The 14744-nt window shown below is 39.6% G+C and overlaps 1 protein-coding gene across 4 annotated transcripts in view; it reads right to left on the reverse strand.

Moving 5' to 3' along the window:
* The window catches only part of gria3b (glutamate receptor, ionotropic, AMPA 3b), a 153034-nt gene that overhangs the window by 11943 nt on the left and 126347 nt on the right, over nucleotides 1–14744 (reverse strand). For 3 of the 4 annotated variants that reach the window (XR_014629767.1, XM_084429997.1, XM_084429999.1), the window contains exons 13-14: nucleotides 1431–1678; nucleotides 546–660 (exon numbers count right to left, since the gene is read on the reverse strand). Coding sequence is in view for 3 of the 4 variants with exons in the window: in XM_084429997.1 (XP_084286123.1) it covers nucleotides 546–660; nucleotides 1431–1678 (363 nt within the window). In the remaining variant the exon portion in view is untranslated. The remainder of the gene's footprint in view (nucleotides 1–545; nucleotides 661–1430; nucleotides 1679–14744) is intronic. The other variant, XM_084429998.1, reaches the window with a different exon arrangement.

Raw genomic sequence — 14744 nt, forward strand, 5'->3', positions numbered from 1 at the left:
AGGTTTGGAGAGGGACTTTACACACTTCCGCTTTAACGTCCGGCATAAATTTGCTGATAAGTAGCATTGTTACTCTACCCGAGTTAAGAAAACCAACTAGCAAGACCAGGTTACCGTCCGTGGACAGCTGCCCAGCAGAAGCAAAGCGAGAAGGCAATCTGAGATCTCTCTTCACTGTCTGCTAGGCGGATGTTTCCCACGATTCCCAAAACACGAACAGTTCACCGGTCTCGGCGCTAATGCGGCTAATGAGCTAGCGCAGCTCCAGCTGCTAACTGACATCGCTAACATCTGTGGGTGAGCGCTACGCTAAAGTAAGAGCAAAACAAGATCACTTCTCCTCAGTAGGACAAAATCACACTGGTCATTTTCTCTCCTCCGTTAGCCAAGTCAGGGTTCTGGTTTTCTCTCAGATGGCACATTAATGTGTGGGGTCACTGAACGGATGTGTTTGTCTTTGGATTTGGTTTGGCTCGGTTCAGGAATAACAGGCTTGCCGATTACTCTGCACTATGGTACCCGATTTCGGTGACATTGAGGCTGACCTTGGAGTCACCTCCCCCGCTGCCGCACTCTCCCTTGTCGTACCACCATTTGTTTTTCAATTTGTCCAACAGGCCTTGCTCATTCAGTTTTAAAACTGCCAGGTTAACAGCATTTCTTGAAACAATAAAACATAACTTGTAAGAAAATGCACAGGTCTGTGAGCAATCTAATGCATTAGCATAGTAGTAGTAATGGTAACGTTACTGAATACGGTGAGCTACTACTACTGAGAGTCAATTATAGATAATCAGAATGGTTGAAAGAGCACAATTTGGTTAAGAATTTCACCAATATGAAGGTAAGAGACGCTCAGAGCAAAGAAAGTGTTAAATAGTCAAGGTGGCATGGAGGGTTACGCTGTCTCAAACTGAAGTGTGCGGGATGGGGACATTGTCATTGAGAAGAAAAGTAACAACAACAAACATCATGCAATTAACATTCGTCACAAGTGACAGCGCAGCTTTTACAGGCTAAATTGAAAAACCGTTGAACTGTTAAATTAAAAGTGACAACACGACAGTCAGGAAGGACAGCCACACGAGACAGCGAGAGAAAGATCGAAGGACAAGAAGGACAGCAGAGAGACGGGAGGGGACGCAGACACACACGCACACAGATGGGAAATGATTGCCACTCGAAATGATAAAAATCTGGTTGAAAAACTGGAAAAGAAGACAAACATTTAAAGAAGAGAGCACTGATCAGAAGCATCATTGTGAATCAAGTAACAATCAAAATGCATTATACCGTTACCTCTTTGTCATAATAGAGGGGGGTTTGGGGAGGGGGGGGGATAGGGGGGGAGAGGAAATGACAACACAGGACATCAGGGTAGGTGGAATACTATAACAACATGGAGAATATTGTTATATTATTCCACCCACCTTAATGCTGAGCCTTTGGGGGTCGCCACACCATAGCCTTTAGAGTCCAGATTGCCGCCCACTTTCATGGTGTCGCAGGGCTTCCTCTGCTCAATGTATTCGTTCATGGTGGATTCGAGAAGAAAGGCGAATTTGCCCTTCGACTTTCGTACCCGTGCCACTCCGTCAGGCGTGGTCTTGGCGAAGACGGAGGGCTCGGCCGATTTCATGTACGACCACATTTTTTCGTACACTGCTATTTTGGAACGCTGTGCGAGGGAGACAAGAAAAACACATAGGGTTGTGTGTCATTACACGCGAAGTGCACACACAGGTCATGTCACACAGCAAAATGAAACAGAATTACAGACATCAGGGTGTTACGATACTGAACTCACGATACCATATTATTGCGATACTCCAAGACATATGATAAAACAATTTTTTTACTGTTGATTAAAATGCTAAATTTGGTTTTATATTGTGTGTGTAAATGAATAGACTTGGACTTTGTGCTGGAAACCAAAGCACAGGACAATAGAGACACCAGAATAACAATATTCATGATTCTGAAGATGAAAATACACAATTATTTTAGATGAATATGCTCTTTCACTGACTAGATGTATTTAAAATAATGTAAGCACTTTTACTGGTAACATCAGACATTTGGCATTATCAGGACACACAAATATTCCCCCACTGCATAATTATACATTATATTCAACATTATATATAGTAGTTTAATGTAGTACTGACATTAAAACTCTGAAAACTCACACTGAAATGTTAATTTTGGGTGAATTATACACAATATAAAATGTTGTGTAGAAACCGTCCTACATTTTATCTTGCGATCATTTATCAATATTGCATATTGCACACTTGTCTAGACGGCTGATACTAATGAATGAAAGCTGCATCTCCTCCTACAGTCAGTGGGGTCTTCACCGACTTCTTGGAGTCAGAATAAAACCCCATCTTTTCTCAAAATCTTGGAGCCCATTTTTAGATTACAAGTTTTAGATTATAAAACACAACTTTGAACACCACCTAACTAATATCATTAACATATAAAAGAGCTCCAGTCAACGTCCAGTGCTTTGCTTGAGAACGACGAGCGGCAAGAATTGCTTAGATTTCCAAACTCCTTTTCCAGTTCTCCGACTCTCTGGCACGAGGAAAAGTGTGTGTGTCTGCTCAGACTCTGCTATTCCACGAAAAAGACTGTTTTTATAAATAAGAAAGCTGGTGTGGATTTTAGCGTACGCACACTGTAAGGTCAAATACGCACGTTTAATAAATGAGGCTCTATGCGTTTAGTTCACAGCAAGTTTTCTGCTAATCTGCAGTGTGCCGAGTCTGGTATACTTGCTCTAACTGTCTAGCGTTGGAGTTTCATCATGTTATGTTGTCATCCAGCATCAGATCTGATTGTCCTCGCCTTTGGCTATGTAATTAAAGCTGTGACAGTCGAGTGTCCAACATTCACACTTTTTAATTAATTTGAAGTGCACTTTTTCTTGTGGGAATTTTCAGTGTGAACACACTACTCCCACTATTCATACTGTAAAACAGCAAAGAACAGTGCATAAGTACGCAAACTAGGAAGCGCATCCAGTGTATTAGCTTTGTATGCAAACCTACAGGTATAACACATTCAATATGCAAGTGAATGTGAAAAGAAGCGAACCAAAACACTTCGCATTCACATTCACTCCACATTTGTCCTGAACGGGGAAATCTGAACACGACAGGCATTTCTGCTCTCCTGTGTGTTTTCCAGTCAACCATTTCATCCCTTAAAACTCACCTCTGATCACCAAAATGACATATTTAACTAATGTGGTATTTAAATGTACTTTAGTTATCCGGAAATAGTGCTGAGGTCCGACCCAAGATATCCATGCTAAAGCAGAACTATTGCAAGAAAACTCTAGGCACACTTTAAATATCTTGCATTTAAAGACTGATAATATACAGAGATCCTTACTAATTGTGATATTAAAAACATTTTAGGCTTAATATTAAGAAATGTGCATTGTGCAATACTATTTATATATCAGTAAGTGTCAAGCGATATGTCTCTAAATATGTTAATGGATCTGTAGTATACTTGGTGTGAAGTAAATGTATTTTAAATACATTATTCGAATAGGCTTATTTCACTTGTGCTGCCCTAATACAGATGCGTCCGGTTTCGAAGCTGAGCGTTTCAACAAGGCCAGAGAGTCCGTGCCTGAACTCAAGGTGCAGTAACTGCAGAATTATTGAATGTGTCAAGGGGAACATATAAAATGACAGCATGTGCCAACATAGACAACTGCATCAGCAGAAAAAGTCACAGCGCTTTCCTTCCAGAGCACCAACGGGAACAGATGGGCACTTCGTAGGACCGTCGCTAAATGCCACAATAATAGAGCCTTAAAAATCACCAAAGAAGTTTATGGCAGGGCTGTCTTTCAGAAAGCACTTGTGTTCAGTGCCAACACACGAGCAAACACACATCTGGTGAATGGAGAATTAAACCTGGCAACTGAAAGAGAAGTGGCCAATGGCATTCCTTACATCTGGACTAGTCTGATGTTTAAATAAAGTCAAAGGATGCCTTCAACCCATTGTGTGTGTTGGAAACTGTTAAATGTGATGGTGGATGTGCTGTTTTATCATGGGAGTCGTTACATCAAATGATTGTTATGTGCGGTCATATACCAGCTGAAGAATATGAGGCTGTGTTTACTGCTGTTCCCTCATCATATTCCCACAGTCCCTCAAATACACATAATAAAGACTAAGATCTTCTTCATCATTATGTTATCACCGAACTCTTATGGGATGTTGTGGAGCTAAAGTAGAAAAGAAAAAGTGCAGCATATCAGAATCTGAATATATATGTTATAGATATTATCTTGGGTAACAGGGTTGAATGGCTGACAAATCCAGTCAACACTACAATTTGTAGAAAGGGAGCAAATTGTCACTTCTTGGGTTTCACAGTTGCAATTTTGCTACCGTTCGTGCGGTTTATTTCATAAAACACATCCCTCTCCAAAGAAAATAGTATTGTTTTGCTAATAATGGGACACTGATTGGTTGGCGAGTTCCTTCTGTTATTTGTATTCTTCCTGAAACGGATTCATTTAGAGGAAGATCTGAGGGCGAAACCGTCACAGCTTGGGACTCCAATGACATTAAATATAGTGGATTTTTTATCATTATAAGTCATAATATGAGTGCTATTAACTGTGAATCAAGACAACAACTGAACACAGAGCCCACAGTGTCCACCTCACTGTTTCTAGTAGTAATGGAGACATCACTATCTGGAATTAAACCGCTATCAAGAACATGAACATACTCAGAAAAGTGTTATATATTGTGCTGACAACTCAATAATTAGATCATATTAATACACATCACATTTGACTATTAGTACAATGAAAATAGTGGTGATTCACTCTTCTAGACTGTTCTTCACTCATTTAAAGTTCCAAGACATTAAAAAGATGATTTTCCCATTAATGTACACAGCCAGTCAAAAGTTTTTGATCGGTACGATTTTTCATGTTTTTAATAGAAGTCTCTTCTGCTCACCAGGGCTGCATTTATTTGATCAAAAATACACACACAAAAAAATAAAAATATAGTAATATCGTGAAATGTTATTACAATTTATTTTTAGTGATCAAAGCTGAATTTCCAGCATCATTTCTTCAGTCTTCAGTGTCACATGATCCTTCAGAAATCACTCTAATATGATGATGCTCAAGAAACATTTAATATTATTATTAATGTTGAAAACAATTATTTACATTTTTATTTCATGATGCTATGATGAATAGAAAGTTCAAAAGAACAGCATTTATCTGAAATCTAAAGCTTTTGTAACACTAAACACTACCGTTCAAAAGTTTGGGGTCAGTAAGAATTTTTATTGTATTTTTTGGGGGAAAGAAATAAAAGAAATCAATACTTTTATTCATCAAGGATGAATTAAATTGATCAAAAGTTACAGTATATACATTTATACTTTTACAAAAGATTATATTTCAAATAAATGCTCTATTCATCAAAGAATCCTGTTACTGTTTTCAACATTGATAATAATCATAAATGTTTTTTGATCATCAAATCATCATATTAGAATGATTTCTGGAGGATCATGTGACACTGAAGACTGGAGTAATGATGCTGAAAATACAGCTTTGATCACAGGAATAAATTACACTTTACTATATACTCAAATAGAAAACAGTTATTTTAAATTGTCATAATATTTAACAATATTACTGTTTTTTTTTTTTTTTTTTATTATCAAATAAATGCAGCCTTGGTGAGCAGAAGAGACTTCTTTTAAAAACATTAAAAGTCTTACCAATCCCAAACTTTTGACTGGTAGTGTATATGACAAAACTAGTTCTGCATCCCAACAGGCATTTCATCTCTCCTAAATGGTATGCAAGATGGATAATTAGTGCTTCATAAATCATAGTACATTAAGAATAGTGTCAAAGGTGCAGGGTATGTCCCAGAACTGTCTTACTCAGAAGTGTACACTTTCCCACGGGTGCTACCACAGATGAATATAGTAAGAGTACACATTTTTTTTAAACTATATGTTTCTGTGGTTATACCTTGTGTTTATTTTATTTATTAATTATTTATTTTATCAGTTCAAGTACAGTTTAAAAAAAAACAAGAGCAAGCACACTTCTTTTTCACACGGGGTTCCTCGAAGGACCATATAAATGTAATTGTTTGTACCATGACAAAGTGTTTCATTTGATACATGCTTACACATCATGATGTGAGGTCAAACCCAAACTCCACTGCCTCAAATATAATGGGAAGCGCTTAAACCCTCCTTCGGCGAGACAGTCCTACAATAGCAATTTGGGTCAAAAGAGAGTTGTTGCTCTGAAACTGTCTCCATTCTGCTTCAATATGTCACTTCAGCTACAGAAGATGTGGGAATAAATACTCTGATAGAGGAGTAGAGACAGGGCGACTGCTCCTGACCGACTGCGAGAGTGACGTGAAGTCGAAAGCTCAACCATCCTCTCCTCCCTTCAGTTCTGTGGAGCAGCACCGGAGCCTACAGTGTGCCGAGCTAGGGGTCATATCATTCAGCTCGCCAAATGAAAGTGTCAGCGCACTGCAGACGCACAGCCTAGCATATAAACTTCACATTAGAGCCACTTGGAATGGAAAAGAAAGTGTTTACCGCTGCTCTTGCTCTACAGGGCCATGAGAGGTTCAGGAAGACAGGTGTATTTTAGAGAGCAGAATTAAACAGCTCTCAGTGTAAAGACACGAGTCTCTGTCTTACGGCGGGACGAACCTGCTGTCACCAGAGCCACTGACGCCCGACAGCTTCAGGATCTTTTGCTTTGTGTTAGGATATCAAATTCTGGATATCGGCTCTCTGCAGCACCTCATCAAAGAACCAAGAACCCTTTTCGGCTAAACAAGGTTCTCGAGTTGGTTATACTGCAGGGTTCTTTAGAGAAAAGTGTCCCATTGAATAGGTGTCAATTCATTCATTCAAATGAATTAATGAAAGAACAGACTCACAGATAAATAGATCAGGTATTTTAAAGTCCCCCTGTGGTAGAAAATCAAGCTTTTAATGTTGTTTCTATGTCTATGTGGTGTTTTGGATACACTTTATTTTAAGGTGTCATTATTACAGTGTAATTATATATTTAAGTACTGAGTACTTAAGCAACTATATGTTCTTACTATACACTGTAAAATCGAAGACTTTTTAGTTAAAGGGATACTCCACTTTTTTTGGAAATAGGCTCATTTTACATCTCCCCCAGAGTTAAACAGTTGAGTTTTACCGTCAGCCGATCTCCGGGTCTGGCGGTACCACTTTTAGCATAGCTTAGCATAGATCATTGAATCGGACAAGACCATTAGCAGCTCTCTCAAAAAAATGACCAAAGAGTTTCGATATTTTTCCTATTTAAAACTTGACTCTTCTGTAGTTACATCGTGTACTAAGACCGACGGAAAATGAAAAGTTGCGATTTTCTTGGCTGATATGGCTAGGAACTATACTCTCATTCCTGCGTAATAATCAAGAAACGTTGCTGCCGTACCATGAGTCCAGCAGGCGTAATGATATGACGCAGCGCCTGAAAATAGTCCCCAGCTCGGTAACTTCCAACGTGACCGGGACTAAGTTTGTCTAACCTATTAGACTAACCTATTTTCAGGCGCTGCGTCATATTACGCCTGCTGGACTCATGGTACGGCAGCAAAGTTTCTTGATTATTACGCAGGAATGAGAGTATAGTTCCTAGCCATATCAGCCTAGAAAATCGCTAGGCGATTTTAATTTTCCGTCAGTCTTAGTACACGATGTAACTACAGAAGAGTCAAGTTTTAAATAGGAAAAATATCGAAACTCTTTGGTCATTTTTTTGAGAGAGATGCTAATGGTCCTGTCCGATTCAATGATCTATGCTAAGCTATGCTTAAAGTGGTACAGCCAGACCCGGAGATCGGCTGAATGGATTCGAAAACGGAAAAACTCAACTGTTTAACTCTGGGGGAGTTGTAAAATTAGCCTATTTCCAAAAAAAGTGGAGTATCCCTTTAACTTTACTTAATGTCCAATAATTTGTTGAACTTACTTAAAACAATTTAGTAATCTGTACTGTTTGCATGCAATGCCTTTGTTACTCAGAAAAACCAAGTAAACATTACTTGACTGGACTCGCCAAAGCAAAAAAACAAACAAACAAACAAAAAAACAGGAGGGGCAAATGGTTTTTGAGGCGGGGCAATTTATTCCACTTCTGCATATATATATATTTATACTTAAATTATTTACATGTTTTGAATGAATGTATTAATGATATATAATGTAACTACATTTCATGTATAATAATGATCTTGTAACATTTAGAACTAGATGCAATTAAGTTATGCTTAATTAAATTAAGGCAACGAGTTTGCACAATTGAATTAAGTAAACTGAACAAATTTGTTTTTACGGTGTTGGGATAGGATTAGGATTTGTTTGAGGGTTAGTTGCATGTAATAATGCATAACTTACTGTTATTACTATGGTAAGTACACGTAACATATGTAACAAGCACACTGTAAAATAAAGTGTTACCGGTGTTTTTAATATGCTTTAACTAAAAATTCGGATCGGGTTCAATCTTCTGCGTTTTTCGCATCCTTAGCTCTGTGAGATGTGTTTTGACAATTCAGAGACCGTACAAGCAAACGCCAAAATCCAGAACTGTTCAGGATGAATTGGTTCACGGAAATTGGTGTTCTTCTTTTTAATATGTGGCTCCAATATCGCTAGCAAAGCATCAAACTGAGCCACTGGCATCCTGAAGTAATCTTTGAATCGCTCGGGATAATCCCGCAGAGGTGGAGCTCTCCGAACTCTCCACGCAATCTCAGGATTGGATGGACCCAATATTTCCTCTTTCTTTTTCTCTTTTTAAGAAGAGAGAGGACAACTAAATCATCCTCACTGCTTGAAGACTCCATTTTGTATTGTTTTGTGAATTTTTCCGCAACGGATTAATACGCATCAGACTCAGTATGCAAGGTTTATGCGCGAATACGAAATAGAATCACTTGAAATGAATCAAATTAAATGACCATGAGCCAAACCATGCAAAATGTAATATCACTTAATGTTTGTACATGCAGTGGCTCAGCAAAGACCTTAATAATAAGTTTATCTGAACAAGATATTTTTGGACAGACAATAATTAGAATAAATTAGAGTTCAGAATCATAACACGGCTCTAACACTGCTCTATTATTGGTGTAATAATCTATATACTGTCGCTGTATGTCCTTAGTAAACATGTTCCACACATTGCAGGCTGCTTTCATCATGCTCCTCTCTCAGCCTCTCCTCATATCTCTGTCCTCACCATGAGCTTATTATGGTGCTGTTCACATCCACCTCATATCTCCCGCTCCATCTCACTCTCCACTACAGCTTTACTTCTGAATCATTTGGTTTGGAGACGGAACATATTTCTCCCGAGTGCCCAATGCTTTTTCTGCCGTGTACTGCTTGAGTTGTTACTCACCGGGAAGCTTTACTCCATGTACTATGTGTGAATATCGTTGCATTACATAAAAAACTATTTGAAAAATGTGTGGTAAGAGTTATTTTATTGAAGTCACAACTGTCAGACATATCGGTCTGTGTCTTCTGGAGTTTTTGCCAGAAGGTCCTGAAAGTTCAATCCATGAGGTGCATTTCATTTCATGGCCAGGCATATTGTTCTGTATAATGTATAAGGTTTAGTTCCCCCTATCCCATAATTCCTCAGCTGTGAAAGTGTTTTCATGCTTTGGGCAAACATTCTGGATGCAGCTTGTGGAGTTATGCATGATATATTGGTTTGGATTTGAAATAATATGCTCTAAGACTTCCTGAGCCTTTCCTGCACATTCAACATTCATTTAGCATTCAATTGTTGTAACGCATATACAAGTTTAAAATACATGGAAGGAAACACTGCATGACTAACAGCGCAGTGGACTGGACAGGCCACCCAGAAAGGTCAGGCTATAGATTGATTTATTGCAGCTATTCAGAGTTTCACAAGCTCAGGCAAACCTGAACCAGACAGCTCTTCCCAGACTCAACCTGAACTCACTCAAGAGTAAGAAGAATAGAGGCTCAGGTGAAGGTGAAGAACAGAAGCATAGCCTTTCTGTGTGGTCTGTCCAGTCCAGAGCACTATTAGTCATACAGTGTTTGCCTATCATGTTTTTTAAACGTTTATACATGTTACAACAATTGCAGAGCCGCAGAGATAGTGTTGGCAAAAATCCGTCATTAGCAATATGGCACGTCCTAAAGGATGCTCTTCATTTTGGTGTTCAGTGAAGCGCTACTGGGAATCTGCCTGCTGCCATCACACTGTAATGTGCTTTTTCGAGTTTTACTCTCAATGGTCACACTTTATTTTAGGTGGCCTAAACTACTACTGTATGTACTAACAATAAATACCCACAAGACTATTATATGCACTCCTACATTTCCTGCTGATGAGTTTGAGGTATGGTTGGGTTTAGGAGTAAAGCTAGGGTTAGGTTTAGGATTATAGGGGTTAAGAGTTTGGTTTTGGGTTAATGGTTGTGTTACAGTCAGGGGTTGCGTTAACCGCGTAAGGACAACTGTTTATTAAATGTAAGTTCTTTCAATGTAAGTATATTATATCTAATGGTTAAGTACATAGTAGTTAAGGCCATCTAATATAAAGTATAACCCACTTTATGTTAGGTTTATGTTTGTGTTTTCTTGTTTTCTGTGTTTTTTCCTCTGCCCTTTGTTCTCGTTCTCATTTGTTGTCATAGTTATTGATTTGGTTTCCCTCATTGATTCCGTTCACCTGTGTCTCATCCAGTTTCCTTTGTTAGCCCTGTGTATTTAAAGGAGTCATAATGTTGTGTTACCTTGGATACCCAATGCTCTATTATAGTCTTTCAGGCACTTCTAAAAAAGAAAAGTGGAAAAAAAATCAACACAGAGCCCCTCAGACCCTTATTTCTAAAGGCATTATTGTCTCGCGAGATCTGATGCGATGTTTTGGCTGTCGTGGACGGTCATTATAATAATGCAAATGAGGGGCGCGTTGATTGGTCGTAGAAAAAATACACCATTTCCAGATACATTCTTACAGAAGCCCCACTAACTGAAAGCTATTTTCAAACTGCATGTTTTGCATGAGTTTGGCTAATAATGTTTAGTGGTATATTGTTTTCATACTTGCATTTAAACAGTTTTAGCCACTGAGCATGGACTCCTGTACCGTCACTACTGTAGCTGCTAGTGTAAAACAAAGTCGAAAGATGTGGCTAGCATTCGTAGAGTCCATTCCCCGTGTTTACCTCGAAGGTAACGTTACATACAATAGCCGCATTAGCAGTTAGCTGCTATTTGTTAACCACAGTAGAGCAATAAAAACACAGTTTTACCTTTTCAATTTCTGGCAAGTCCCTGATGGTGGGGATGGCACCTTTTCCCAAACGGAGCTTCGAGGCCAAGTTCGCCTGATATTGCCCCAAATTTGTAAATGATTCCGGTGTAAAATGTTTAGCGCACACACCTAACGATACGCCACTTGAAAGAGTTGTTGGGACAGCGTCATTAAAAATGAATTTCCTCCACTGTTCCCTGATAGTTTCGTCCGTTTTTGGTAGATAAAACACATTTGCATGTTGTTTGTGGCAGTCACCCACAGAGCATCTCAGGTGTGCACTCGATTTCTCCATCTTTCTCGAGTTGACTAAACTGAATCTGAGGGGGAGAGGGGGAGAGGGGCGGGCTTCCCGCGGCATAGGTTTGCGGTGTCCATATTTGGTATATCCTCCCCCGTCTTGACGTCAAGAGGGGGAAGAAATCAAAATCTCGTTTTTTCGTGCGCGTGCACGTGGCCTATTTTACAAACCCTGAGGTAAACAAACGCTTCACTTTTAAATATCGGCTTCCCGGCCAGTGTACAATCATTATGCAATCATAACATACATTGATTCTCGTGGAAAAGTGAAATTTCTACATTATGACTCCTTTAAGCCCTGTGTTTTAGTCACTCCTGGTTGGTTCACATTTGCATTTAGTGTGGTTTGTGTTTTTCCTGTGTTACTATTTATTCTCCAGCAATCAGCTGTACGTTTAGTTTATTTAAATAAAGACTATTTTTGTTTGTTTTTCCAAGTCTTCGTGTGTTGATTCTTCAGAAGAACTGACCGATAAGAACATGGAGCTAGCAGCTATCCACTCACTCACCCAAAACATTATCCTCACCCTTGAAAAAGATCCCTTGACTAGATACATAGAGGAGTTCCTCAAGCTCAGCCACCTGGTGACCAGGAGCGAAGGCACCTTAACAACCTGCTTCGGGAATGGGCTGAATGATCACTTTTTCCAACTGCTACCAGCAGGAGCTACCACATGCATGCTGGCACAATACATGGAAGATAAAAGTGGACATCACCACTCAGCTGCAACCTCCCCAGCTCATGTCCACCATCTGTCATCATCCATCCTCATTCCAGTGACCCCTTCAGCTCTTAACTCCTCCTTAGTACTTCCCTATTCCTCCAGAGCCCAGCCAGCCTTCAGCCACGCACACCACGGTCCATCAGCCAGAGTCCACCACTGACTCAGAGCCCATGTCCTCCACGGAGCCAGGGCTAGATCAAATGGCAAATGCCATTTTTGTTCCAGAGCCTGAGCCCATCATGGAGTCATCATTATCCATCCCAGAGGATGTATTAGTGGTGTTGAGGGCATGGAATGGAGTACAGCTCACACTCCCGCCACTGGTGTGTGCTGTGCCTGGTCCACAAGGAGTGGTATGATGATTTGGATGATGTCCTTCCCTAAATTCTCCAATCGCTGCTGGTCCTGACCAGCCTCAAGTCTCCATCATCACCGCGGATCTCACCCTGTTTCAAGTCTCCTTCGTCGCAGCTGGTCCAGCTCAGCCTCACACTTCCTCCTCCTCTGATAATGTCGTTCAGTTCCTCGGCCTGACTCCGCTGACTCCCTTCAGCCCCTCGGCTCCAGCCAGCTGCTCGGATCCACCTTGGGCTTTCAGGTCTCCAGCTCTGCCCTGCTGTGTCAATCCTTTGGCTTCACCTTGAGTCTCCGAGCCCTGGACTCCACCTCGGTACTCCGACTCATCGGCTCCACCTTTGCTCTACGCTCCCTCGGCTCCACCATAGCTCCACCGGGCTCCTCCTTCCCTCCGGTTTTGCCATTGTCCTCACTCCCAGCCTCTGCGCGGATCTGCCAGGCCCGTGTTCACCTCAGTCCCGCAAGCCTGCTACTCCACCTTGGCCCTCCAGGCCTTTTGTGTCACCCTGAGTCTTCGTCTTCTCTGATCTGCCTGGGTCTCCACCTTGCACTTCTCCGGACCGATTATTGTTCACTTTGGTTTCATTTTTATTAGCACCAAAAAATATTATCCGATTACTTGATTAATCATAAAAATAATCAAACAATTACTCGATTACCAAAATAATACTTAGTGACAGCCTTAGATTAGTTAAAACATATTAAAATGCACCTGCATTGTTTTGCATTTTGTGACTTTTAGTAGAGTAAAAAAAAAGTCCATTCATATATGTCTTTGTTGAAGATTTCTTAAAAAATATTGTTAAATATATTATCTTGTCTCGTGAGCTATAAGTGTATCGTCAAACCCCTACTTACTATTAATTGTCTAATAAAGGTAGGTTTAAAGCACTTAATTTAAAGTGAAAGCATTTTACTGTTTTACAATAAGGTATGTGGTCAACAAGTTAGATAGAAAGGATAGAAAAATATAATTTAACTCTTTACATCTGAGCTAATTACACAATAATAATTTGTTTATTAGTGACAATGAACACAGAACTCACTAGATGTATATAGCCTATTAATGTATTAACAATTTTGCAACTACAATTGATAAACTATGAGTGAACTAAAGTTTGCATATTATTTTTTAGTGCTTTGTTGCGGTGTACTCATTATAAAGTGTGACCTAGTCCTTTTTTTTCTTCTCTCAACAGTAATGGCATGGTAGCATGTCCAAAAATGTCATTGCATTCTCTGTTTATGTGCCCTTGGGAAATCAATGACCTAAATGTCTAGATTAACACTGTGTGACAAAGAAAACACTCTTTTTTACACAGCTTGTTCCACAGATAAAGCAAAAGTAGAACAGTAGTAGTATTACACCTTTATATTACACAAGTGAAATGCTACTTTAGTCAACACAAAATGAAGGGTTTCACTTTATTTCGATTGTCTACTTTAAAAACACTCTACATAACTTTGCAACTACATGTCAACTAACTCCCATTAGACTGTTAATAGAGTGTAAAGTTAGGGTTATGGGGTAGGGTTCAGGATAGTAGAATGTCTGCTGGGGAGCATCAAAATAAAGTGTTAGCAGATATTAGGCAGACAGTCTACTAATACTCTGATGACTGCTAGTTGACATGTAGTTGCAAAGTTCCTTTTAGTTAGTAGAATGCCTAAAGTGGACGATCAAAATAAAGTGTCATCAATTGAAATTCTGTGTATATGAGTGTTGAATGTGGTGAGGCGAAGGCATCTCCTGAGTGAGTCAGCTGCTTTTCTTTATGTGAGAAACAGATGTGAGCACCTTGAGAAGATATTGATCAAGGATTACATGCTATCCACAACCGCATCTCACCGCCTGCACACTTTCAATTAAAATGTTTGTGTTTTAGAGGAGAAAAAAATATTTATCAATGTCAAAAAAATCATCTCCATTGTCAGTAAGACAAACTGAATGACACTTTGCTGTTTGAGATTTT

The sequence above is a fragment of the Rutilus rutilus genome (genome assembly GCF_951802725.1).
Source record: "Rutilus rutilus genome assembly, chromosome: 14".
In the NCBI taxonomy this organism is placed as follows: domain Eukaryota; kingdom Metazoa; phylum Chordata; class Actinopteri; order Cypriniformes; family Leuciscidae; genus Rutilus; species Rutilus rutilus.